At 39.4% G+C, this 25,765-nt stretch overlaps 1 protein-coding gene across 2 annotated transcripts in view; it reads right to left on the bottom strand.

Annotated features, from left to right (window-relative positions):
* Positions 1-24,281, bottom strand: part of NRXN3 (neurexin 3) — a 686,791-nt gene extending 662,510 nt beyond the window's left edge. Inside the window, exons 1-2 of one of the 2 annotated variants that reach the window (XM_079309900.1) lie at positions 23,817-24,281; positions 17,091-17,252 (exon numbers count right to left, since the gene is read on the bottom strand). In XM_079309900.1, the coding sequence (XP_079166026.1) occupies positions 17,091-17,252; positions 23,817-24,104 (450 nt within the window). In that variant the 5' untranslated portion in view covers positions 24,105-24,281. The remainder of the gene's footprint in view (positions 1-17,090; positions 17,253-23,816) is intronic. The other variant, XM_079309899.1, reaches the window with a different exon arrangement.
* Between the last annotated feature and the right edge of the window lie 1,484 nt (positions 24,282-25,765).

The raw sequence follows: 25,765 nt of genomic DNA, 5'->3' as shown, positions 1-25,765 counted from the left end.
TTACAAGCTGATTCAAATCTACATGCTACAGGGGATCTCCATCTGACAGAAGAGATCTGCTTCAGTTTAGGAGATAAAAGCATAATGATATAACCAAATCACAACTACTTAGGTTGGAAGTAACATGCAATTTTTCCTAGTGATCCAATGAAAAAAATTAAGTCTTTAAATCACTATAGGATGCATTAGTGGTTAAAAAAAGTTGTATCTTGACACAAAAGTCCATCATAATACCAAGGTGGCAATTGCTTGTTTAAAAGGTTCAGCTTAAATAATTTATGAAGTATGAAATATTTTTTTCTCTGTCAAATATAAATACATGAAAAATCTAAGTGTTTATATCACAAGAAGATGACAAAGTATTTTGCAATCCATGAGAATAAAAGAGGATGTTGATCAGCTACCAGAAATAAATATGCTTTATTTTTAATTTCACAGACTTGGGTCACTTGCTCCAATTTCTTAAAAGAGCTGAATGAGGAGATTTATGATCCACTAGGGTTTATTTTTAATCTTGGAATAACAGAAAGATAACAGAAGAATAAAAGAATGATAATGTTGTGTGAATGTTTTAAAAAGCCAAACAGGACAAGAAATATAACCGTAAAAGGGTTTAGCCTGGGGGAAACATCAACCCTGGAGGAAACAGCACAACAGCTTCTATCTGAAGTGCTTAATAAAAACATTAAAGGAGAGGAATACAATACTTACTGTCATTAGACCTTCCTGTGTAAAAGGAGCTTCTGTCAAATAAGCCTGATATAATTTGAATTACAATGGTGAAAGCACAAATGAAACATTTTTTAAGGTATTTGACTGAACACCAGCCAAATGCTCTGCTCAAATAAACAGCATACAAGAACAAAACAGGATGTAATGATAGATTAGATAGATAGATAGATAGATAGATAGATAGATAGATAGATAGATAGATAGATAGATAGATCATCAGTCCTCAGCTGACAAATCTCACAAAATACTTTTCAGTGGGGTAGCATTACTGATAAAAGGTATTTCTACTGCACCATAAGAACCTATGTTCGATGCAATAGTATTAAATATTTTATCATTACCTAGAAGTTAATTTAGAAAGTACTGAAGCTGATACTTGAAGGTAACACCAAGTTTGGCAGACCACTGAACAACCTTAATGACATGTCAGTCATACAGAGGTATTCATAGAGCATGGAAGTCCAGGCTCTTTTGTTTCAAGCAGCTCTTAAAACATTTAAATAGTCACAAATACAAGCTTGCAAACATGGAAGACAGGCCATGAACTACAGAACCAGGAAGGGGAAGCTGCAAGGAGCTACACCTTTGAAAACAATTTAGAAAACATCAGAGGAGAAAATGCGAGTAAAACTCCATGGGCAAAAGGGTGGTACAGTCTCAGGACAAATGAATTGAATAAGCAATGTGCAGCATTGGTACTACATGCACTGTAACCCTAGGTATAATTCTAATGTCTATGTTTTGTTAAAGAACTCTAAATAATTGCAAAGAATTTATCAAACAGCTTCAACATGATTTGAAAACTAGAATAAATGCTTTAGTGTAAAATACAAGGAGCTCCACTGTTTTCAAAAGACTAATAAAGAAAATACTTGATTACAGCAGATAAAGAAAAACCACCAGATTTCTAAGCATCTCTGTTTCAGTAGAAAACTGCATCGAAATAATCCACATTTAGGGGCCACTGTCAGACAAATTCCAAACAGATTATAAAGGCCCCATTGCTTTTGTAGTAGGAGGTGGTTAACAAACACAACAACTTAAAAAGAGGTCCAAATTATTAGGTTTCATGTGAGGGACATAGGAGAAAGTGAGGCTTTATGTTTGTTGTTTATGACCACTCTGAATTCATGTATAAGTGGGGATGAATCATCACCTGAAGGCTGAGCTAGCTGGGTATGGAGGGGGTCTTGGGCCTTAAAATTCTCAGGCATTTTGAAATGCTTACAAGCCACAAATCACTTAATTAGGAAGAAAAAATACAACTGCAGACTAGTTTGAGTGGCAGGCATTTATATTCTGCTGAATTAAGCAAGAGATCAGGTGTTATTTGTACTGGGTTTTATTCCTGGACCTGCCACTTGTCTGTTGAACAACACCAGCCATTTTTGCACATGATTTCTTAGTTGAGAAAGTCTTCAAATAACTAAATAATGCTAAGACATGTAATTCTCTAAATAATAATTATTTTCATTTTAGTTGCTTTTTATTTTCATATATGTTTGCTGTTAAGCCTCCAGTACCCAAAATGCAAAGAAACCAAGGTGCAAAGAGAAGCTTTACTTGTCCTTAAGACATCTTTAGCAGCAGTAAACAGAAAACGACAGTCACAGTCCCATGGAGAATAACTCTTTGTAGAAATATTTCCAAGTTAATACACTGAAAGGAACAAAGCACTCCTGGCAGGAGAAGATGGACAAGGTGACCTGACAGATGTTTACTGTTTCAAATATCTATTCTCTGGAGTTTGTCCCAGTAGGGTAAACACTTATCATCCCTTTTTTACACAGCACCAGTCCACCTCTCTGAGGAAGTAAAAAATGTTTCTTGGATTTTAAGTGTCCGGTAAAAGACAACTCCAGAAGAATTCAGTGCAGAAAAGGGGTCCAGTTGGGCAGTAATAAACCTTCTTAACAGTTACTTCTGCAGTTAGAGCCATAGGGAAAAAAATACAGATGATCAGTGTCTGACCATCAGTCATGGATGGAAAAATCCCCAAATCCAAGTTAAAGTTGAGAGCTGTCTGCAGCTACCAAAGCCTTTAGTGATCTGGAAAAATTTTCCAATTGGAAATCTCCCTCCAAACCTTTAGAGAATTTCCAATTTCATACATAGAAAGTTCATCTTTAATGAAAGATAATGCAGATCAACAAGCAGAGCTGCTTCTAATATCCTCATTTCCAATAATTTTTTGGGGGGGCCTTAATAATTACAAATGGTGAAAGAAGTCAAGCTGTTTTGCACTTCCCTGCACAGATCTGGGATTCATTTAGCCCTCCTTGTTTTTCTTTGCATCTAAAGCAACTTCTCAAATGTAGGCTGCCTACACATAAGAACACTTGTTTTCATTCAAAGGGCATCATTACACCTCCTGCCAACATGGGGCACCCTACCCTTTTCCCAACCCTTGTGCTCCTCCAGCTCCTCCTAACACATCTCACTTCCACATCTACACATTGCTGCACAAACCTGCATGCCAAATGCCACACCGAATTGATTTTCTGCTGCCTTCCCCCTCAGCTGTGTGCAAGCCTTCAGGAACATGACCTTGCTATGCAATACTTGCAGTGAAGGGATTATGTGTGCTACAGCCTCTGATGGGTTGTGGCACACTGTACTGAATAGAAGGCAAAGCAAATGGAGTATCAACTTTGAGATACTGCAGGGAGCCTAGAAATTGAGTAGCCGTACCAGGAAATATTTAAACATAAAATTCTCCATATTACATGGGATCAGTATCCTATATCTGAAAACCACTGCCTCAAATACTCAAGCAGGTCATCTATGTGGCAATACCCATCCATAAAACCATTTCACAGACTCCACTTATCTGGGACTCGTGAGTGTCTGCCTGCAGAAACTTATGTCTTTGTATTTCATATACCATCAATAATTTTTCTTCTGTGATTTTTCCAGGCCCAGTAACATCTCATGGCAAGGACTTCCATTACTTTAATTGCCATCATATTTCTTTTCGATTGTTCTGAAGCTTGTCCTGCGTTTGTGTTTTGAACTTACACTTATTCTCTGTATTCAAAAAGAAACAGAAAATACACTATGATTCCCCACTCTAATATCCTTTTTCCATCAGTTCAGTTACAAAAAGCCCCAGGCTGTACTGACAGTTCTTATATAAAAGTCTCTCTAATGACCTTTGATGATCTTTGTTGCCCTTCTCCCCTTTCTGAGATTAAGATGACAGGATAGCAGTGTCCCATGTGGTTGTATTTAATGACATCATTATATTTTGTTTCATACTTATTTCCTCCCTAAGAATGCATAATATTAGATGTGCTTACTCACCCAATATTCACCTCTGAGAAAATATTTTAAAATAATTATTTAATAAAACATCAGAAGCAACTCAAACTCCATCACTCTATATGCATAATAGAGATTCTCTCCCTCCCAATATAAACACCTCAATTTGTGTTTACACACACTTAATTTAATCTGCTATTTATTTGTCCAGACATTCAGCATTACTAGGTCATCTTCTGCAGTTCTGCAGACAATCCTCATCTGAAAATTGTCATGTTCTCAGTACAGTATCTCCATCCACATCCCTTTCCACACATAATTCCACTAATGAATCTTCAGACCTCACCATGGATCCCAGAAGTCTTTCCACTAGGGCCCTCCCATGGCAACTATTGACTGCATTCTGTTTATTCCATTCTGGTTTTTACATTCCAATCAGTTCTTCCTCTGTGTTCAGACCTCCTTTCTCTGCTTTTACAGTTCCTGGAGAGCCTTTTGGTGGGACACATCACTGAAAGACTTTTGAAAGCTAGACGACATTTGTCAAAACTCTCCTGTCCATACACTTATTGAAGCCTCAATAAAACTGAAACAGCTCCTGGCTGCAACAGCTCAAATACAATGTCAGTACTAGCCAGTACTAGTCATAAGTCTTGGCACCACCACCAAAGCTTGTCTGCTGCACTCCAAAGAAGTGGAGTCTGTGGAATGGTTTTAGGGGAGTATTACCACACAGCTGATCTGCTAGACTTGCCTGGGTGTTTGAGGAAGCAGTTTTCAGATCTAGGCTTTTGACATGGCTCTTCTCAACATCCTTCTCTCTAAATTAGAGAAATCTGGATTTGATAGATGACTGTTCAGTGGATGAAGAATTGGTTGCATGGTTGCATCCAAAGGGCTATGTTAATGTCTCAATGCCCAAATGGAGATCAGTGACAAGTGGGACTGTGACTGTTCAGTACCTTCATCAATGACATAGACAGGACATCAAGTGCACCTTCAGCAAGTTAAAGATGACACCAAACTGACTGGTGCAGCTGACCCACCTTGAAGAACAGATGCCATCCAGAGAGACCTGCACAGGCTCAAGACGTGGGTTTGTGGGAACCTCATGATGTTTAACAAAGTCACTTGAAAGCCCTGGAGCATGTGCAGAGGAGGGCCACAAAGATGAGCAGAGGGCAAAAGCACCTCTCCTATGAGGATAGCCTGAGAGTTCAAACTGTTCGGCCTGAAGAAGAGAAGCTCTGCAGAAACTGCATTGCAGCTTTTCAGTGCTTACAGCGAGCTTTTGAGAGACAGAGACAAACTTTTGCAGAACCTGCTGCAATAGGACAAAGGTTCATGGTTTTAAACTAGAAGAGGTTATTTAGATTAGATATAAGAAAGAAATAGTTGATGATGAAGGTAGTGAGGCACTGGCACAGGCCTTCAGTAGAGGAGGCAAGATCCCTGTAAACTTTCAAAGTCAGGCTGCATGGGGCTCAAAACAGCTGATCTAGTAAAAGATGTCTCTGCTCATTGCAGGGGGGTTAGATCAGATGACTTTTAAGGGCTCTTCCAATTCAAACCATTCAATGATTCTTACCAAAAGGAGTTCTCATACATACCAAGTCTTCCCTTAAACTCCAGTTGCAAAACCAAAGAAGAGATCAACATTTAATTGCCTTCCTCTGCTGGATGCACAGGCAAATCCAGCCTCTAGGAGAAATGTGAAAACATCTGGAATCAAGTTTTTCAAAACCATCTGTGGTTTTCACACAGACACAAAACTTATACGAAGGGATAGAAGTGCTTTAAAAAATGCACTTGATGTCAAAGCTGTCCTTTGAATTATTAATGCACAACTTTAAGTGAAGCTCACAATAAGATGAAAGTTATTAACCTAATAAGTTACATGCATAATTAATTTCTCCTATGATACATGATTTGTGAAGTTCTAACAAAATGTGTCACAGAGGTTGTAAACATGAAAACTAGCCTGAAGCCAGAAGAGCTAAGCATATGCTAATAAGAGAACATATGAGAAAAACACAGTAAGAAAAAAACTGAGAAGAGAGAGGAAGTGACAGCATTGCATATCTATGTGGTGTACTAGTGTTAATGTATAACAGGAACCAGGCTCAGACAAGGAGGGAGAAGTAAGCAAAGAAGAAAGGAGGCATTCAGTGGTCTCATTACCTTAGATGAGGATACTTTAAGACAAATCAGCCCTGGAATAGAAATCAGGGAAATGGTGGAAAGTGCTCACCTGACGGCTTACCATGTTAGCTGAATAGTGAAGCTGCAGAGGAAGAACCCATTCTTATATCTGCAAACACCATATACTTTTTTTGAGCTTTGCTTTGTAACCAATTTTAACATTGTGATTGACTGTTTAACCACTATCTGGACAGAATAAAGTGGGCATACCCAGTTACAGCTTCTACTTGAGGGATATAACAAAAAACAACAGCCTTGTCCTTAAAAAATGGGAAGTCATCACAAGGATTCTGATTTATCAAACTCTTGAGAAAGCTTTTCCCTTTTGCTATATGTGGTTTTCTTTACAGTTCTGTACATCTTTGAGAAGGGTGATATGGCAACCCCATCCTTTGGGGGGCTACAACCAACATTCCATTTAGACAGTCACTGTAAGGGGTTATATAGGGTAGCTGCAGAAATACTCACATGGTCATATCAGCAGCACTAGGAGAACAGACTCCACTCATTTTACTATCTCACTCATCTTCTCAAGAAAAAGTGTTGTTTTGAAAACAGCCATAAAACAAGTCATAGAGTGCAAACTGGTGTTCTTAGTTAATTGTCTCTTTGTTGGGAAGTTGTCCTGGCATCACTGAAGTTGAAACACAGGCTTCAAACCCATGTCAGAGGTATGAGAGAACTGGCCCCTACATAACCAGAATAACCACATCCTCTACCCACTCAGATAGTAGCTATATTGAGCTCATATTACCTAAAACATTCATGCTTCCTCATTTTGCTGCCCATACAGTAAACTTGACAGAGACTAGGAAAAATTTTGTCATCAGAGCCTGTTCCAGATTGTTCCAATGGTTTGGCCAATCCAGCTGCAAACACAAAAACAACTATTTTGCCCCCCTAGCATTTCACAGCAATGTTTTAATCTCCTCAAATGTCTTGAATTCCACAGCCAGATCTTTTCTCTGACAGAAGTGCAGAAATGATCAGCATATTTCACATCTGTTCAGGGTTTGAAAGCCACTGGAACACCTCACAAACAAAAAGAAACTGGAAAAGGAACACTGGAAGGCACCTGAGAAGCAGGATCAGAATGGTATGGACTTGACAAGCCTTATGAAAAATCACTGGCTTCATTTCCTGTTGCTGCTTGCTGCCTCATGTTGGCAAGTGCATGCAAAAGCAGATTGTCCGCCTACCTCCTGCCCCAATCAGAGGAGCATCTTGCCTCTGGCTGGCATCTCACTGCATTCAGCTGTAGTAAAAAAGGGAGATCTCAAGGACAACCAATCCAGCCAGGATGTTCTGCCAAGGTTGCTGTTCCTAGCTGAGGAAATAGTCCTCTCAATTTTTCTTAGCTAGAAAGAGAGAGAATGTACACACACACACCCCCACCCCCATTATCCTAAAGCCTGCAGGTGCCAGCAATCCAAATAAACGTAGAGCAATTAACAGAATTAACACAGCTTTAAATAGCTTGGCACACCAGATGCGGACTCCTAGCAGGGTTCTATAAAATGTAAAGTTATTACAGATAAAACCATTAATCATCTGTTCAGAGACTTGTTCTAGATGCAAAACCCATTTCACTTAAAATGGCTAATAATCCGAAAGAAAGGCACAGATTTTACAGGAATGATTATGCCATTTCCAAATGCCATTTTTCATCTCTGCCACTGTTCCCAAACCTCTGTGTTCCCTCTGCTTGCTAACACTGATACAGTAAGAATGCTTTTCAGGCATCACTCACTCACAATTACCTCTCTGAGTGCTAGAAATGAGACAACACCTCTCAGACTCTTCCATTTTGGACAGAGCAGGTTAGTGACTCCCACACTACACATTGCTGCTTTTCTGGATGCAGTTGTTACTGTTCAGTTGTGTGCCATCAGCCCCATGCAGCTCACAGATAACTGATGCTTACCCTAATGAATTAAGTTGAACCGCTAAGATTGGTGCTTAGAAAATACAAGCATTTGAGTTTCCCCCCCTCCTCTGGCAATGTGAAGTCACCAGTAGACACCATATGCAATATAACAATCCTCCTGATATTCCCCTAAGACCTATGCATATAAATTCCACTTACTACATCTATGTCTAGATAGCTACAGGAAGTGTGGGTCAAGGGCTGTCCCTAATTCACCTTTGAGCTCTGATGTTACCATTTCTAGCACTTCCACTTACAGAAACATAACTCAAAGAGCATTAAACCTTGTAAGGAGCAATTTCAGAGCCAAAATTGCAGCCTTCCACATATCTATATTAATCCCATAGATTTGCTTAGGAATTCAGATACATACACCGTTAATTCCAACTAAATTCTGCCTGTGCACTTTGAAAAAGGGAGGGAGATAAAGCACAAATATTCAGTGCAACGGATGACATCAACAGAAGTAGACCAAAGCCAGAGAGCAGCAATGACAAAGAACTAAAACAGAGAGCACATCAGAGTCTATATAAAACCTTCTTGTATTATATCAAGCCTGCTGCTTTTTTCATGCAGTTCAAATAACAAATGCTGCCCATTAGCTGCCTGCCCACTCCTGTGCTCCTCACACTTGACAGCTGGCTCACTGCTGCGGAGGAGTGGCGAACCTGGGAGGAGCTGTCCAGCCCACTCACTCAACATTCAAACTTCATCATCCTTTCCTGCCTCCTCTGCTGGCACAGCTGAGCAGCCTGGATTTTTGTGGTGGGTAACAGCAGGTCAGTCTTTCCCCACTGCCCACAATACATATGCACATTTCATAGCAATACTCCAACTTCCAGGGTTAGTCTGCTGCTCCCAAAGCGGTGACACATGTCAAGTAGCTGCAAGTGCCTGTTTTATACACATGTGTAAAGCAGAATAGTCTTGCAACTTCTCTCATGTAATTTTATTTATATTAGCTTGTGGCAATCCTTACTCTCCAAAACAACTCTCATTTGTATTTTTGTCTGACAGGGTAAAAATGGATCCTTAGCAATCTCTTTAGTGCAACATAACGAGCAATAAATAAAAACATATCTCCTATTTCTTTTCAGCATTCATCCAAACCAAGAGTTTACTGATCACAGTGAACTACAAAGCCAAGTAATGCAAGAGAAGCTCATTGACTTTCAGTACAAGATGGGCAAATCAGACTTGGGACAACTGAAGTTAAGATCACAGCATCCATTAAAGGTAGGCCCACCTTTGGCTAACAGCACATGAGAAAGACAGCCAGAAACCCTTGCCAGAGTAATCACCAGAGTACCACCACTGCTCTGCTGATGATTTTGGACTCAGCTATGTTTGTCTATAAATATATCTTGTCTTAATTTGCTCAGTCTTAAATGGGTAGAGATTATACTACTATTTTTGTAAGGAATTTTGCTATAATATTGAATAGTTACCAACTGACTTTATTATATGCACCAAAGACAGGCTATATTGCCCCAATCCCCATTATGTTTTCTGAATTTGTTGATAAAAATATAGTTCTACACCTGTAAACACTCTCATTTTCTGAACCACAGCACACTGTAGCCCCAGCAGCTCAGCAGGAGTTAGGTTCATTACACAGGAAAGAAAAGCCTGATCCTGATGATCCTACTGCAAAGCAAGCACAGATGGCCACAAGACCAGGACAGAGGACATGTGGACAGCTCAGTCAGGATTCAGTGGAGTGTTCCTTACTGCTGTGACATATCAGCCCCCTGGCTGCACTGCCCAGCAGTGACACTGACCTCTGCTGCTGGTTTCCTCCCTAGGCACCTGTTCCAGTGGTACTTGAAGAGAGTTGACCTGGGTGAGACCCAGCTTTGCTTTAGCTCCATAGATTCTCTTTGGCTTGTATGGTGGCAGAACACAGTTCAAACAGCCCTGCAAAACCTCTTGCACTTCATGCATAGAAAGATCCAGTTTGCTCATCAATGCTTGCTTTAAAAGATATGCCCCATCTACATAGATACTATATTATTCAGATTTTGGCTGTTAATTACTTCTGTAAAATTTATAATAGTGCAGAAAGTTTAGGGGTTCAATACCACTGAACTGTTGATATGTGAATTATTCTTTTAATTAATCCTCAAGAAAATATATGTGCTTAGGCTGACCTAGAATGCCTACAAGATGCTGTTTGCTGACTGATAAGAGTTCCAGAGAACAAAATATTACATTGTAATAAATGTGACCTTAACAAGAACTTATATTTTTAAAATTTGCAAATAGAGCTATGAAAAAAAAACAATCAACCAAACAAAAAAAAAAAAAAAAAAACCCACCAAACAAACAAAAAAATCCAGGTTTATACTTCTGGATTCATTATGGCTGTAGGATTCTACAGCCTTTGTGATATGAATTGCATTAAAGAAAGAATTTTTGGAGCCCAGAGGTTTTTTTAGTACATAGTTGATAAAATAACATCTCCATCTTTTGTCCCAAAGCTAAAAACTCCAAATTCAGTTCCTGACTTTGGACTTCCCATGCTTTATTAATTGGAAAATAATTCTAGCACTTGATTTTCATTTTCATACTTCATTCACTGAAAATTAATTTCATGAGGCAATTTAAAATTGTTTTCCTACCTAACTGGAATACTTTTCATGGATATATGAGGTAATGAGTAAACTTTCTACAGTCATGTGTACATTACTCATCCACTTTTCTGTGTATCCAGAAACATTTGATGAAAGAGACTGACCAAAAACTGAGGCTAGTTTATGCTATTTTGCAACAAACACTCATTTAATATCATTATGCCAGCAAAGTTCTTGTTATGGATGCATATAAGCCAAGGTTACCAAGTTTCTTTCTGGTCATGCATGAAGCAAGGCAATAATGCTGTCAGAATCCTCCCTTTGGTAGAGTAGGCAAGGGCTAAGCCACATAAGGCTTTGAATAACCCCTTAGTTAAAGCAAAGCTACAGCTAATACAGAAATATCAAATGCAAACCAGCCCAGGACCTAAGCTTATAAACCTTACCCAAAGAGAAAACACTATTCTATTTCCCTCTCCATCTATTGGTCTACTAAGAATTCTCTCAGCATCTTGCTTCCCATCATACTGCTCTCAATTTCCAAATGCCTCCATTCCCACCTCAAAAATCAAATCTTTCCAGAAATAAGTGGGGCTTTTTTATTATTAGCTTAAGAATATCATCAGCAGCTACTCAAAACACTGGCCTGCATCTCTGCTGTTTTATGGTTCTACAACAGTGGTACTTGAAAACCTGATGAGGGCTTTGTGTTGGATGCTCTGCAGATGCACAGAGAAAATGACATTCTTGCCTCTCAATACACACAGGGTACAGCTGCAACAGGAGACTGATCCACCACAGCAGCAGCAATGCAACTGGAAGTTTGAGAGGCAACCAGATCTTTACAGACCTCTAGATTTGGAATCTTAGGAATCAGGGTCATATTCATCATCTGGTCTATTTGGAATGCTCTGGCAGAGAGCATTAATGAGAGACCAAGATAAGAATAAGTAATATTTTGAGGAGGGGAATCATATTCAACTTTTGGCAGTGCTTTGTCTGCTTCTGCCACTAGCCTCTCTCTTTCTTTTTCAAATGTTAAATTCATTAAACAATACAGATAGGAAGCAGACAGGCCCAAACACAATAGGACAGCCACAGCAGCAGTATTGAATTAACATATGTGGGCACTTTGTGGCATTCATGTCATAACTTCTGCCACTGTACCTCAGTGCAGTCTCCACACTGTTGATTCCTGATTCTCCTCATGCATTCCTAGGACTCTGTTACTGTGGAAGTGGTGGTACTATCTTAGGCACCCAAAAGCTTTTGGGCTTAGGGAGGGGCTCTTACAACTACAACTTTCTCTGTCTGCCTTTTTCCCTGCTTTTCTCTGCCTCCAATTTTATGCTGCCTTCCATCTGCACCTTTAGCCTCCTCCCAAGTGTGACACTGCAATCAGAAAATCTCATCTCCAAACAGAAACCACATATCAAATAGTTCTGGAAAAGACCTGGCTTGCAGATGCCATTTGAGATTTACATACAGCAACTGGGCACACTCATGAACCATTTTGAAATCTGGCTCCTAGAAGTTAAATTGCAGACAGAAATTATCTAAGCTTCCACAGCTTTCTCCCATCACAGCCAGATGGTGCCTGACCCCTGTAATAATTTCTGCCATATTCCACCCATATGCAAGCCTCACTGCTTCCATCAAGCTGTTAGTACCAATCAACATTTTTCAGAATTGAGATTTTAATAAAGCACTGATAGAAAAATGTGAAGATTTTATAAATTCTCTCATGAATATCCATTCTATAGAGACCACCTTAGGCTCTTCTAAAGCACCTCCATCTGTACCATTTAAGTCCTGCTCCAAGTAAATCAAATCCGAATGGCTGGCTCCCTAACCCCAGGAAATACTCTGATTCTCTTCCCTAGCAACTAGATATTGAAATACCATTTTTCCCTCTTTGCCCACACAGCTAAATTCCTACCCTGCCACTTTTCATCTCCATCCTTGATTACTAAAAACTCCTCCCTGAAGCCCTTGATTACATGCAAAACAAAGATGTTTCTTTTACCTTTCTTGTCCTACTCTTTCTGGCCATACAAGTGCCATTAATGGATCCTTTTCCCTTTCCACCTTCACTCAGTGCTTCTCCCTTTTTTAACAATCAATATCTGTTGAAGCACTGTCACACCTTCCCTGACACCCATTAAAATTATTTCTGCTCAATTGTCTCAAGGTATGCTCCTGTATCTTCTCCTATCCCATCTCTATATCTGGTTTCATCCATGACAGGAAATACACCAGCTTACCCTCAGATTTCCTCTAGAATGATTCATCTTAAGCCTTAGACTCTATGCAGGTACAATGCAATGTCCCTATTTCATGTCTATGTACTACCCTTTTTTGCATATCCTGTATGACTATTTTCCAGTTTTATTTCCTCATTACAGTGTCAGGTATACTGCAACACTTCCAGGATGGCTATGGAGAAATGCAAAACAAACATGGCTCACCACACACTGGGAAATCTGTAATTCCAATGTAAATAGAGGAAAAATCCCAACCTGAACTACACATTAAATACTTGTATTTATGATTTATGTATATTACTGCTATCAGCTTAGTGGAACCTATTCAGTCAAAACCTGTAGCCCCAGAGGAAAGAAGAGACATGAGGATCTATTAATCTATTCACATGGTGAAAGGAGGTACCATTAGGTCAGAAATTGTCTGACCTGAAGAAAGCATTATCTAAAAAATTAGATATTTAGATTTATTTTAGGAATTATTATACAGATACTATAGCAGAGGAGCCCTGAGATTCTTAGTTTCTTGTCAGGAACACATTCTCAGACACTCCAATTCCTTCTAGCCAAGGCTTAGACTCTGCTCACATGAAGTATCTACCCTGCCAGAGCTGCCCTCCTCCTCCCACCAGCTCCTGCTGAAAGGAGAAATCCTTTCCTGCTGCCAAGGGGCAGAGATGGTCACCAGGCACTCTGCCCCCTGCCACTTCAGCACCTGCATGTCATCTCAGAGGAAGTGGGAAGGCAATGAGCCACTCAAGGAGCCCTCTTAGCCCCAACATGAGCAAATTTGTTGGTGTACTCTCAGACTGATTCAGTCTAGATGAAATATAAGAGTTTACAGGGGAAAGGCTGACAGTTTCACCTCAAAGTCTGCAGAAATCCCTTTACCTTCCTAGGAAAGTAACACATCCCTAGAGGCAGTCTGGAATGAATGCAGAGACCATTCTGCTTTAAAACCTTCAAGAGATCAGTACAGGGCTTGGCAGGATGCTCTCCACCATTACAAACAGAGTAATCCACTCAGGGGTGTCTCTGGTAACAGGCAATTACATAGTCAGGGCTCTACTATGAAAGAAGAGCTTTGCTCTGCTAGAAAGCATAAACTGAAAGGAACAGTATTTGGTATTAGTCTACTCTACCCCTTCATCTAATTTTCTCAGCTTATATTATTTTTCTCAAATATCCAAGCTCCTCCAGTACTGGCCAATGAGAGAATGAGCATCCTTCTTGGCCACAGACCAAAAAAAATGTAAGTTTAAATCATAAACTATAGGGACTGAATTAAGAAACATGCTGACAACCTGCACAGAAAGCCAAGTAAAGTTCTCTGTAGCCAGTTCTGGAATCAGACACATTATAAGCTCACAAGCACTGCACCAATCCAGTTCTGCCTCCTGCAGGATCAAAGCTGGCTGAAAGCATTACTGGACCACTACTGTAAGTGGGTTGCTTTTAAGAAGACTATAGCTCTAAAGCAGCCATCAAGTCAAGACATCTGCTCATACACATCTTCTGTCACTGCCTAGTCAAGTGAAGAATACAAAGCACATTCTGATTATCTGTTTTCTTCCTCTCATTCATAAGTGGTTGCTTGGGTTTTTCTTCCCACAGACCATTATGAGCCTGGGATGACTATGCTGGCAGCTCTTAGCACATTGTGTAAGCTAACAGAATACAAATGATTATATAAATAATAAAGCTGCTGAAGATTTTCTTGTCACTGCTTTCTTTGCTCCATTGGCTTGACTTAGAGCACACATAAAAATGGCTTCTGCTAAGTGTTATGTTCATAGCATCCATAAATAAAATTAAAATCCTGATTTAAAGAGACACTAAGAAGCTGTATCTTCTCCTGATTTCAATCAAACTGGGATGCTCAGTGCCTAGGAAAATCAGGCCCAAGGCTCTGTAGATGTAACCAGAAGGATTTGATCTCTGTATGGCAGTTTGTATTCAAGCAGCAGAGATTCATATCCTATATAAGATGCTCACACACTTTTCTCTAACATATGTACATCCCTTTAATCCAGAGGTCAGGCAGGAGAGCAGCTTCAGACCCTAACAACTCTTCCTCACATCAGAGGCTGGCATATAACATACAAACTCTGACACCACAAGTCAAGTATCAGTAGGATGATGACTTGTCAAGGCAATTACAGCCACAGAACAACATCTAGCTCAGCATTGCTGCTTCCTTGACTCCTATGTAAGCTTTTTATAACACTTTTTGGAGACATCATTATCTGTATTCCTGTTAGTCACAGTGATAATCACAAATTGCTTTAGAAGAGAGAAGAAATAAGACAAAGATGACTGCAAGCCAACATCAAAACTAAACTGTACCAACTTTGGTATTCAGACAGAAGTCATCTTTTAACTGTTTCATTTTGGGTTTTTTTTTTCCAAGGATCTCTTTTCTGGTTCCTGCTGCTAACCAGGCAGTCCAATTTCTATTGCCCATGTTTGAATTTTCTCAGTGTTGTGGATTAACTAACTATGTGGCAAGTGCAGCCAGACAGAGGAAGACAACACAGTTTTCAGAACCAGCCCTTCCTGACCAATGCAGCCACTTAAGTGCAGATTTAGCAACCCAGTGCAAGGACTGAAAGATCATAATTGCCTGTCTCAAATACTTTTAAGGCCACAGAATGACTTCACCATGAGATAAGCACAGAATGGAGTGTCAGGATAGTGCTAATTCCAGGTAGAGGTGAGATCTGGTCAGCACATCCTGGATAATGCATCCAGACAAAATTCCCCACTGTGGCAAAAATTGTGAAGAAGCAACTTCTACACATATCACTCTTCAAACAAAGATTACCCCAAGTTATGGCAGAAATGGCATCTCTGACAACTGAGGGACCCCCAAATATGCCTCCATGGACACTAGGAACTTGGACTGGAAATTAAGCCACTATGACTGGGAACTTGAGTTGAGATAGAGGCGATTCTATTGTCCAAGTGTCATCTCAAGTGTGGGGGGAGGTAAACAAAGCTGTGAGAGAAGAATGTACAACTCATAATGGACATAAAGAATGCAGAAATTGTGGGCCACAAGGAAAGTAACTGTGCTGAATTACCTTGGACTGAGCAAAAGGCAATTCCACCAGGGGGAGATTGTGACCACTGACTCACAATCCACCAACTCAAGAAACCCACCTAAAAGAACTAAAAAAGAACTAAAAGAACTAAAAAAAGAACTAAAAGAAACAGAAAGACTGAGCACAGGACTAATTAATATTAGAAGCAAGGACCAGCAGAATAAAAGATGTGTGTGACCAATAAGCATTAATTCCTTTGTTTGCAAAGATACATAAATAGTGAAAAGTTTTGAGTGACCTCAGGCCCCCCACTGAGAAGCCCAGGATGAAGGACCAACAGGATGCCACTGGATCCATGGGTGTTGACTATATTCTCTCTCTTTTCTATTTCTTTCTTGCCTTCATATTTTATTGTTCAATAAAATCCATTCTATTGACTTCAGCATGTGGGGTTTTTTGCACTTTAATTCAGGGAGGGGCACCTCTCAATAATCATATCTTAACACACAGTACACTTCACATCCACATGCCACATGGTTGCCACACCATCCCTTACACTCACATCCTGCTTTCTCCTTGCAAAATTTACACTTTTTATGCTACCTTCAACTTTCATTTTTCTGTTTTATTCTATTTCTGTATCTTCCTGGCAAGTTCAGATCTAATTATACTCCCAGGTAAAATTCAGGACCTTAAAAAGTATTCTAAATAAGCTTCTGATTATGATTTTTTCATCTCAAAATGCAACTTAATAATCAAAGGTCATTTGTCTTTTTTCTAATGGCTACTGCCTAAGTGCCTAGAAGATAGTAATGCTTTCTTCTGAAGAGCTAACAGCTTAGAGAAGACACCTCCCCTACTACCACGAGCATTTTTTTCCTGTAATCCAAGCACTAGAAGTATGATTCTGTACTTAAGTTCATGAGTTTTACAGCCAGCTGACCAGCTGAATGACAAGTTTATCTTTACAGAGGTGTTGCAGTTATCAGTATAAAATTAGGCATCAGGGAAGAAATTGATTGTGTAAAGCAGGAGTGATAACTTGAACAAATCAAAAGCACAGAGACAAGAATGAATTTTAAATAGTTACCTCTTTGAGGCAGCCCATGAAGTTATTGCTTACTGGAGACCCAGGTAAATCAGCAGTACTGGGGCTCCCTCCCACGTAAAAGAAGTCATCTGAGCCCAGCATGGTGTAGTCCTCCTGTGTGTAGCCAGTGGTGGTAAGGATGCCATCCACAGAGATTGTCACCTGTTTGAGGGACACAATGGACAAAGAAAATCCCAGCAATGACCTTACAATCCTGAACAAAAAAACTTACCTCCCCTATAATTTTATGCCAGTTTTATTAAGGATTTTGTTGAGATTTGGTATGCATTTTTTTTTTAGTTAAGTCGAGCTCTATTTTCTGGTCTGATTTTCCCACAGAGAAATGTTTCAGCATCTGCTTCTCCCCTTTCTGGTGCATCAGCACTCTCAGGCTTACCCAGTAGCCTATCCATCCAGATGCTTTCTGTCTATTCAGGCCAGAAAATACAACTGTCCTTGCAAGACATTTCTCATATTAGCTGATTTTATGATTAATTAGAATTTATTTTAATGATTACAGTTAGTTATGGTTGTTAGTAAAAAAAACAAAACACTAATGAAGACGAGGTTGGTATTTTTTATTTTTTAAGTTTCTTTTGCTCACGGCACACAGACAATCATGCATTCAGGGATAGGGGGAGAGGGAACTCACTTTCAATACATTATGGATGTGCATGCCATGTACCTGGAGAGACACACACCCACCACCCACCACAAACAAACAAGAAAAAAAAAAAAAAAAAAAAAAAAAGAAAAAAAAAGAAAAAAAAAAAAAAAAAAAGGAAAAAAACCCAGAAAATAAAATACAAACTAATCCATAACCAAAATATAAGCAGAAAATAAATCTAAATAAATCAATCGCACACCAACAAATGTGATAGAAGTGGATACAAGAAAGGAAGAGATACAAAGCGTGCACACACTGCACTTTGACATGTCATGCCAATATATCTGAGAAAGATGACAGGACAAAAGCAAAATAGAGAGAGGAAGAGGGAAAAAGAAAGGGAGAGAAAACCATCCCACACTCGCATGCAATCAAAAATAAAAATACCAAACAAATTCCATAATAACAAAAAAACTCAAAACGAAACAGAAATGTCCCCAAAATCTCTAACCACAAACACATGGAGGGTGAAGGGTGACAGAAGGGTGGGAGAGGAGGGGGTGAATTTTATGTGTTTTGCTTAGATGTTGTTAGTGGTTGCAAGGGAAGATGGATGAAAACAGATTGAGGCCAGGAGGAGACGGGCGAGTCACCAGACGTGGACATGCCATGCAGAGTGTGTACTGAAACAAACACCGGCTGAGCTCCTGTTGGCCACGCAGGTAGAGGTCAGAGAGAGAGAGAAAGTGAGAGACAGAGCAAGAGGGAAGAGGAGGAGAGAAAGCAGAGGGACGGAAGTGGGGGAAAATCAGGAGAAAGAGGAAAACTCTGGCCAGTTTGCCTGTAATAGCCATCGTCACAACAAAAGGGTGAGAGAAAAAGAGAGCCTTCACCACCACGGACTAGAGGCCCTGCAATGGTTCTGATCTAGAAACCTTCAGCATTAAAAAAAAAAACTAAAAGCCAAGAAAAAAAAAAAAAGCCAAATGAAAGCAAAAGCAAAAGAAAGAAATCTAAACTCAAAAACAAGGGACAAAAAACCTCAATATTTTATCACTGGAAAGGAAAAGAAGAAATAAAGACAGAGGTGAAGAAAACAATGAAAGAAATGTCCAAACCCCATTTCCAGAAGAGCTGTGTTAGTTGCTTTTTGATGCTCATTTTTCTATTCAAAAAGAAGAAAGCAGGAGAAAAAAAAAAAAAAAAGGAAGGGGGAAAACAACATGTTTTCAATGAAATTAGAATAAAATTAAAGGAAGCAGTAAGTATAAAGGAGGGGAGGAAAAAGAGCAGGTAGGGGGAGGAAAAGGCAGGTAACACACGGCAAACCCAAAAAAAGAGACAATAAGAATGATATCTACCAGACAATGTAGTTTGTTTACCATAGCGTGTCCAATGCCTGAGTGCTTTGCGGAAAAGGGGGAAGAAAGGAAATTAAAAAATCGTGAACAGAACGATTGTTAATTAAAATAACTAAAAGCAAAGATGAGTCGTTAGGGTGTTAGTACATTAGTTGGTTAGTAAAAATGACACATTGCATGAATGATCTAGTGTTAGTTTTTCAAAAAAAGGCGTGGGGCACCTGAGACACACAAAGTGAGAAAGAGGACAATATGACCAGGACTCTATGGGGAACCATGCCATCTAGACTGTAAAGAAACAGGGGGCTGCCTACTCTTCCCACGCTGTTATTAGTCATTTACTTTGACCCTCATACACATTACCCAGACCTGAAGAAAAGTTAAAACAGTGTAATACTTACTCTTCAAATGCTCATCAAGGTGCTCCCCTCAAATAAGAACCTTTCTCTCAGAGATACACAGAGTACACAGTTTACCCCTTCAGGACAAACCCAACCAACCATGACTCCCTTCTTCCACCCACCACCATGCCAGCTCCTCTTCCAAGCTTCACTACCCTCAAGTGTTGCAGAACATCACAACAAGGCCAGTATTTCCTTTGGATGGAGGATACAGATGAAGATGAGTCCAAGACTCTGTGTCTTCCTTCCAAATTTCCCAGTCTGCAGGTTTTTTTACAGCAGCTGAATTTGTGATTTTCAGGAGAAGCACATAACAGTGCCTGTGCTTGGCTGTTTGCCTGTAGCTCACTTCTGTCATTCAAGATATAGGAATTGAACCTCTCCTACTGCAGGGAGAAATGTGTCAAGAAATCGTGTAGAAAGAATTGTGTCACTTGTGACCAGACTGAAGACAGAAGATTGACAAGATTTAGCATCCCTCCTGCTTCACTTCATCTCTCTTATACAGGAGCTAGGAGAATGTGGTTTGGTTTAGTGGAACTTTTTTAACCAAGGAACACAGATGACAACTGTTAGAACCTACACTATGCTTCTTGTTTTCATTTTAGCAGTTAAGGAACTAAAGATCTTCATAGTAGATTTTTCATTGTGACTAGCTTCAGTGTTAATAGGGAAGGGTGGCCTGTGGAGGCTCAAGTCCATGTTCCAGTGTGATTGAAGTTGGCAAGAATTAAATTACACAAACAAGATCTACACTACCTCATGTAAAAACCATCTGCTTGCAGGCTTCAGAGTTGTGCATTGACTAGGGAAATAGGTTTTTGAAGACTTTGTGGCACTGAGCATGAAATCTCAAGGTTATCTGCCAATGGGAATTAAATAATAATAATACTCTGTACTTTGAAATTATGAGCACAAACTCCTGAATTCTTCACCAAGGAAGTCTTACTCACAGCGAATTGTTGTGTTAGTAAATTTATTTTTACAAACAAGGGAGTTGAAGTATGGGGCAGAGGAGAAGAGCATGCCAGCAACAAGGAGTGTCAGCAGCAGACCTGAAGACAGACACAGGAAGTCTGACCTTCAGTCTCCTCTGCTCCTTCCCCCTGCCAGACCACACTGCCCAAATATGCTCTGAAAGCCCCAGGAAAATTCAGCCATGATCCTATTGCTAAGTAAAGGTTTCTCACAAGGCAGAAAGAGGGCTTAATTTTAACTGAAATAATAAGATAAATAAACAAGGAGATTTGCTTTGACATTAACAATCACTACTCAAGGGAATCTGTGGATTCACTTGGTTTGTCTCTAAGGAGATTAACTGCTGTGATAGTCATTTGATCTAAAAAAAGCCAGCCCTTAGTACTCTCCCAGCTTAGCTACAAAACATTTAACAATTCCAAAAAGTACTGGGCAAAAGTCCAACTATTTAAAGTTCCACACTAATTCTAGAAACAGCCAAAAAAATTATGCAAATCCTCTTCCCCTTTCTCTTTGCCCCCAAAAAAGCAGAGGAAAAGATTAGATGGCATCCTGAAGCTGCTGGTAGACCATTTAGCTGGAATTGCTTAGATTTAGATAATATTCTTGGAATTTCTAAATTATTGTTTTTAAAGTTCATTTTAAAGAGAAATATATCTACCTCCAGTGCAATGTTTTCAACCAATTGCAAGGAGGCTAAGGATTTTGTTATAAAGCTTCAACATTCAGAGGCAATTTATTTTGTTGAGGTTTTATGTTTGGTTTTGGAATGGGTTTTTTAAGAAAACACGAGCATAGCTGGAAACAAGACTGTCTAGTGAATTATATTGTACTGCAACAAGTGAATTTATGTCAGGAAAGACATAGAACTGATAATCTTTTACATACAAAAATTTTTAGATTATACAAAATTATATTGGGTGACAAAGTTTAGGACTATCACGACTGTTCCACTTCAAGGCCTCATCAATTCCAATATTTGGGCAGCTTTAGGTTCTAGGTCATTGTCTTAATTTTGAGACAGATCAAAAGCTAAAAATGCAAGTATCCAGGAAAAAAAAAAACGAAAAAAAAAAAAGTCCAGCCTTACTGATATTTATTGGTTGAACTGTATTCCATCATGTTTAACTATAGAACTGGAACCCAAATCATCACTGCTTATTAAATGTAATTTTATTTGAAGACAGGCCTTTCTTTGCAAAGAGCCCACCCATCTCATTAAAACATTCTCTCTCTTACCCAGTCAAGTTGGACCCTGTAAGAATTGACTTAGAAACATTCATAGTGAATAGATCAAGAGGCTTAAAAATCTACGGCACTGCATAATTAGCAAGGGACTACCTGCTTTCTGATAATTGCCAAAATACTGCCCTGCTTTCATCAAATATGAGAAGGCATAGACAGATACCCATTTTCTAGGTCCACTTCTGTGCACCAATTAAAAAATGACTAGCTAAAATATTACTAAAAGAATGTGACAGCTTCCCATCCACAGTTTTGTTTGTGATCCTTCACTTTCTCCTTCTTCAAGATCCAAACCAATCCTGGCATGAAGAAAGGATTAATTTTGCTTCTGGCACGTTGGCCCACTGAAATTGATTTCAAATGAAAAATAAAAAGTATGATGGCCAGCAAGCTCTACTGATATATTCAAGGATCAGCTGTTCTGAAACTACCTAAAAATAATAAAAAAAAACCCTACATCAAATAAAGCTGTATATTCTGACCTTTCAAGACTGACAAACTTAGACCAATTGGTGCATCTCCCTCTACTGTATTGATGGGAAAGGTTAAACAAAATAGGATCATTAAGACCCATCCACTGCATAAGAAATGAAATTTTCATCTGCATATAAACTATTAAAACCAGAATTTTTTTTTCTATTGGTAAGAATTCTGTAGTTTCATGAAAGCTTGATGACAGATTATTTTTCAGACCACACATTCTAACATCCTAAGCATGTAGAAATACAGGGATTTTCATGGGAAAGACAAATAAAAATCTTCAGCCCCAAACCCAAATATTGAAAAGAAAGACATTAATTCCTGATAACAGAAAAATTATCCACTGACCTCTACTACTAGAGACTTTCTCTGATTCCTAGCACTGATTATCCTATACCCTCCAACACATTTGCTCTTAGCTAATATGCTACCACAAATTATGTTGTATAAACTTATATAAAGCTATTAAAGGTTGTGTTAATATTGACATTATTGAGAAAATAAACAGGCCACACTGTATTCACAAATTGATTTTTAATTGAATTTTAATTCTTAGTTTACAAGCCATTTCTGCTCCTCTACCAATCAGCTAGACATCAAATAAACCTCATTTATCATGCAGCGGATGGGCCTCAGTGACTTGATATATTTACGAGCTTTCAGAGCAAAGTTATTTAATTTTATGTTATCTATTTACGTCTGAATTTATATTTCATGAGAAAGGCTTCAGGATTTTAAGACTAGCCTCCTACCAAATACGTCACCTGATATAGTTGTCTGCTAGGAAAAGCAGGATGTACAAAAAGCAGATGCACAAAATTACAGTGGTAAAATCAGAAAAACTTTTCCAAAGTGGAATTGTAGGGTGCTGGATTGATTTGACTTTGCTTGGGGTTTTTTGATCCTTCCATTTTTCCAGTCCTCACAGCAAACAGAAGAGTCTCAAGGCAGAGACAAGAAATTAAGTAGAATCTCATTATAGAAAGAAGGGGGAAAAAAATCAAAAAGAAGAAAAGAAGAACAGAGAATCAAAAAGATTTAGAGAGACTCCAGCCAATTAATTCCAAAGCTATAAAGTTAAAATAATTACACACATACCCACCAGCCTGCACACCTGCACACTCATATGCACACACAAAATAAAAGGAAAAGAAAAACAAAAGACTTTCAGAATTAGAATTGTAACATCATGGCAATGGTTAAACCAATTAACAAAACTGAAAGAAAAAGGAGAGAGGTGTAGAGCGTTGGCTGTTGGCAATAGGCATTATTCCCCCAGTAATTAAATGCAACAAGAATATTACAGATAAGATTGAATCATAATTAAGGAAATAATAAAATTTAAAAGGGAGAACACAAAAAGAAAAAAGGAAAAGGGAGATGAAAGTAAAGTTATGGCACAAGTTTTTATTATTAAATCAAAATGGGGAAAAAATAGAAAATTAATATAATGGAAATTAAGACATTGCAGAAGGGATAAATTCCCATCAACTAATGTTTTTTTTCACTGTCCTTTAGGCCCCGAGATCCAAAATAGATGGAGAAACTAGCAACAGCACTGAGCTTCCCCATTTCTGTATTACTCTCTTCCTTCTGCCTGCCCCAATAAAGCAAAGCAAAATTCTCCCCAATGCTTTCTGCCCTCCACCATTACCTGCCGCAGGTTGCGCGTCACCTTAACGTCATGCCAGGCGTTGTCATTGAACTTGCCATTGACCGGCTCCACGATGGCCTCGAAGGCCCCAGACCCCAGGTTAATGACCAGGGAGACAGCGCCGTCCTTCAGGGCCAGGTTGACGTAGTCGGCGGACTTGCCGGTGTGCAGAATGAGCCCGTTGCGCTGCCACGTCTTGAAGGAGAGCGTGATCTCATCGCTGCTGCTCTGGATGGGGTTCTGAGACAGGTCATAGCACAGGTACTCGGAGCCACGGAAAGTGGCCATGTTCTCATCTCGCGCTGGAAAGAACGGAAACAAAGGACCATTCAGCAGTCAGCCAAGAAGAGAGTCAAGGTTGTCATGAAATTTAAGCATCCCATGGCACTGCCAACCGTAGAGCTAAATAACAAGGCATGCTAATAACTGTAGAGCTCCTTTTGTAATATGGCTACCAAGAGAATTAACTGCAGGGCTGTCGGCAGCGATGAATTTCAGTGCTGTGTTTTTAGTTTCACTGCAGCACTGTCTCCATAGGGACCACTTAACAGTATGCAGTGGAGTCTAGGAAAAGCACATTTAAGGACTGTTATAAGACATTTCACATCCTTTTTAGGAGAAGATGGAAAACTCTACTATTGACAACACAACCACCACATATGTGTCCATCAAAAAAAATTCCCAACATTTCACAAAGATCAGTATTTCGAGTCAGCACTACTGCCATCTGAACTTATCTTAACCTGACTGGAAATTCAAGAGGGAAACCAAAACATAATCCTAACCCAGTTGCTCCTTTCTTTCAACTGAATGAGAGACCAAGTAAACAAGAGAGTCATGTGAGGTGTGCTACAGATTCCTTCTGTGAGAGCATGAGGGAAGTCCACAAAAAACATTTTGTCTACAGACATAAGTAATGTTGCTGGTAAACACATCTGAGAACTTTGCCTGTCTGATCACCTTATCCAGAAAATCTGTACTAGATAAACACATCTTTTCCAAACAGCAAAAATAAACTTGGGGGAATTATTCACAGCACACAACATTTAATGTTTCCTCACAAAGAAAATAAATCTCTTATGTACAACAATGAAAGCCACTGCATTAATTTCTCAGCAACTGAATAAATTAAGCATTATTTGAATACCATGAAAATCCTTTCTGTGAGCCAGAGGTCTACTTCCCAGTACCTGGGTTCCAGTCACTCAAAGCCAGCTCTGCTGCAGTATTGTGCTTATGTGACTTGATCCAGCTGCATACCCTAATTTTATCCACTGGAAGAAATACAGGAGTGATGGGAAGGCTTGGAGGAGGGCTGGCTAGTGCCAGCTGGAAGGAAATGGTACTTGCAATGGAGTTTGTATAGATCCCACCCCTACTCCATACTGCAGCACCTTCCTGACTCCCAGCTCTGAAAGCAAGGCTGAGCAGTGATAGTACAAGCAGTCAAGCTATCCTTGCTTACAAATCACAGCACAAGGCAAATGCTGGTGCTATTTCCATTGGCATTAATAGCACTTTTCTGCTTCATTTTGTCTCATTTAGTAATCCTAACAAAGATAACCAAAATTTATTAGTACAAGACTGAAGGGAAAATACTTGGTTTCATAGCCATTCTTGGAAAATAAGTGCATGGTAAAATCTGTGATAAAACAGCACAGTATTGCAACTGTACATATAGCATTCTCAAGTGAAAGGTCTGCTTTAAGTGGAGACTCTTGCAAAAGCAATTTGTGTCTGTACTTCAGTAAGTGAGCCATATGCCCAGATACCCCTGCAAGCAAATAGCCACCCAATTACCCCATGCAGCATCATGACTTAAAAGCATCTTTTCAGAAAAAGACCTGTGGTCCCAGTGGACAAGCTGAGCCAAGTCTGCAGTGCCTACCCTTTCAGCAAAGGCCAGCTGCATCCTTGGCTGTATTAGCAAAAATGCAGTCAGCAGGCCA

The sequence above is a fragment of the Erithacus rubecula genome (assembly GCF_903797595.1).
Source record: "Erithacus rubecula genome assembly, chromosome: 6".
In the NCBI taxonomy this organism is placed as follows: domain Eukaryota; kingdom Metazoa; phylum Chordata; class Aves; order Passeriformes; family Muscicapidae; genus Erithacus; species Erithacus rubecula.
Note: the sequence above shows the minus strand (reverse complement) of the source record. Positions and strands in the feature narration are given on the sequence as shown.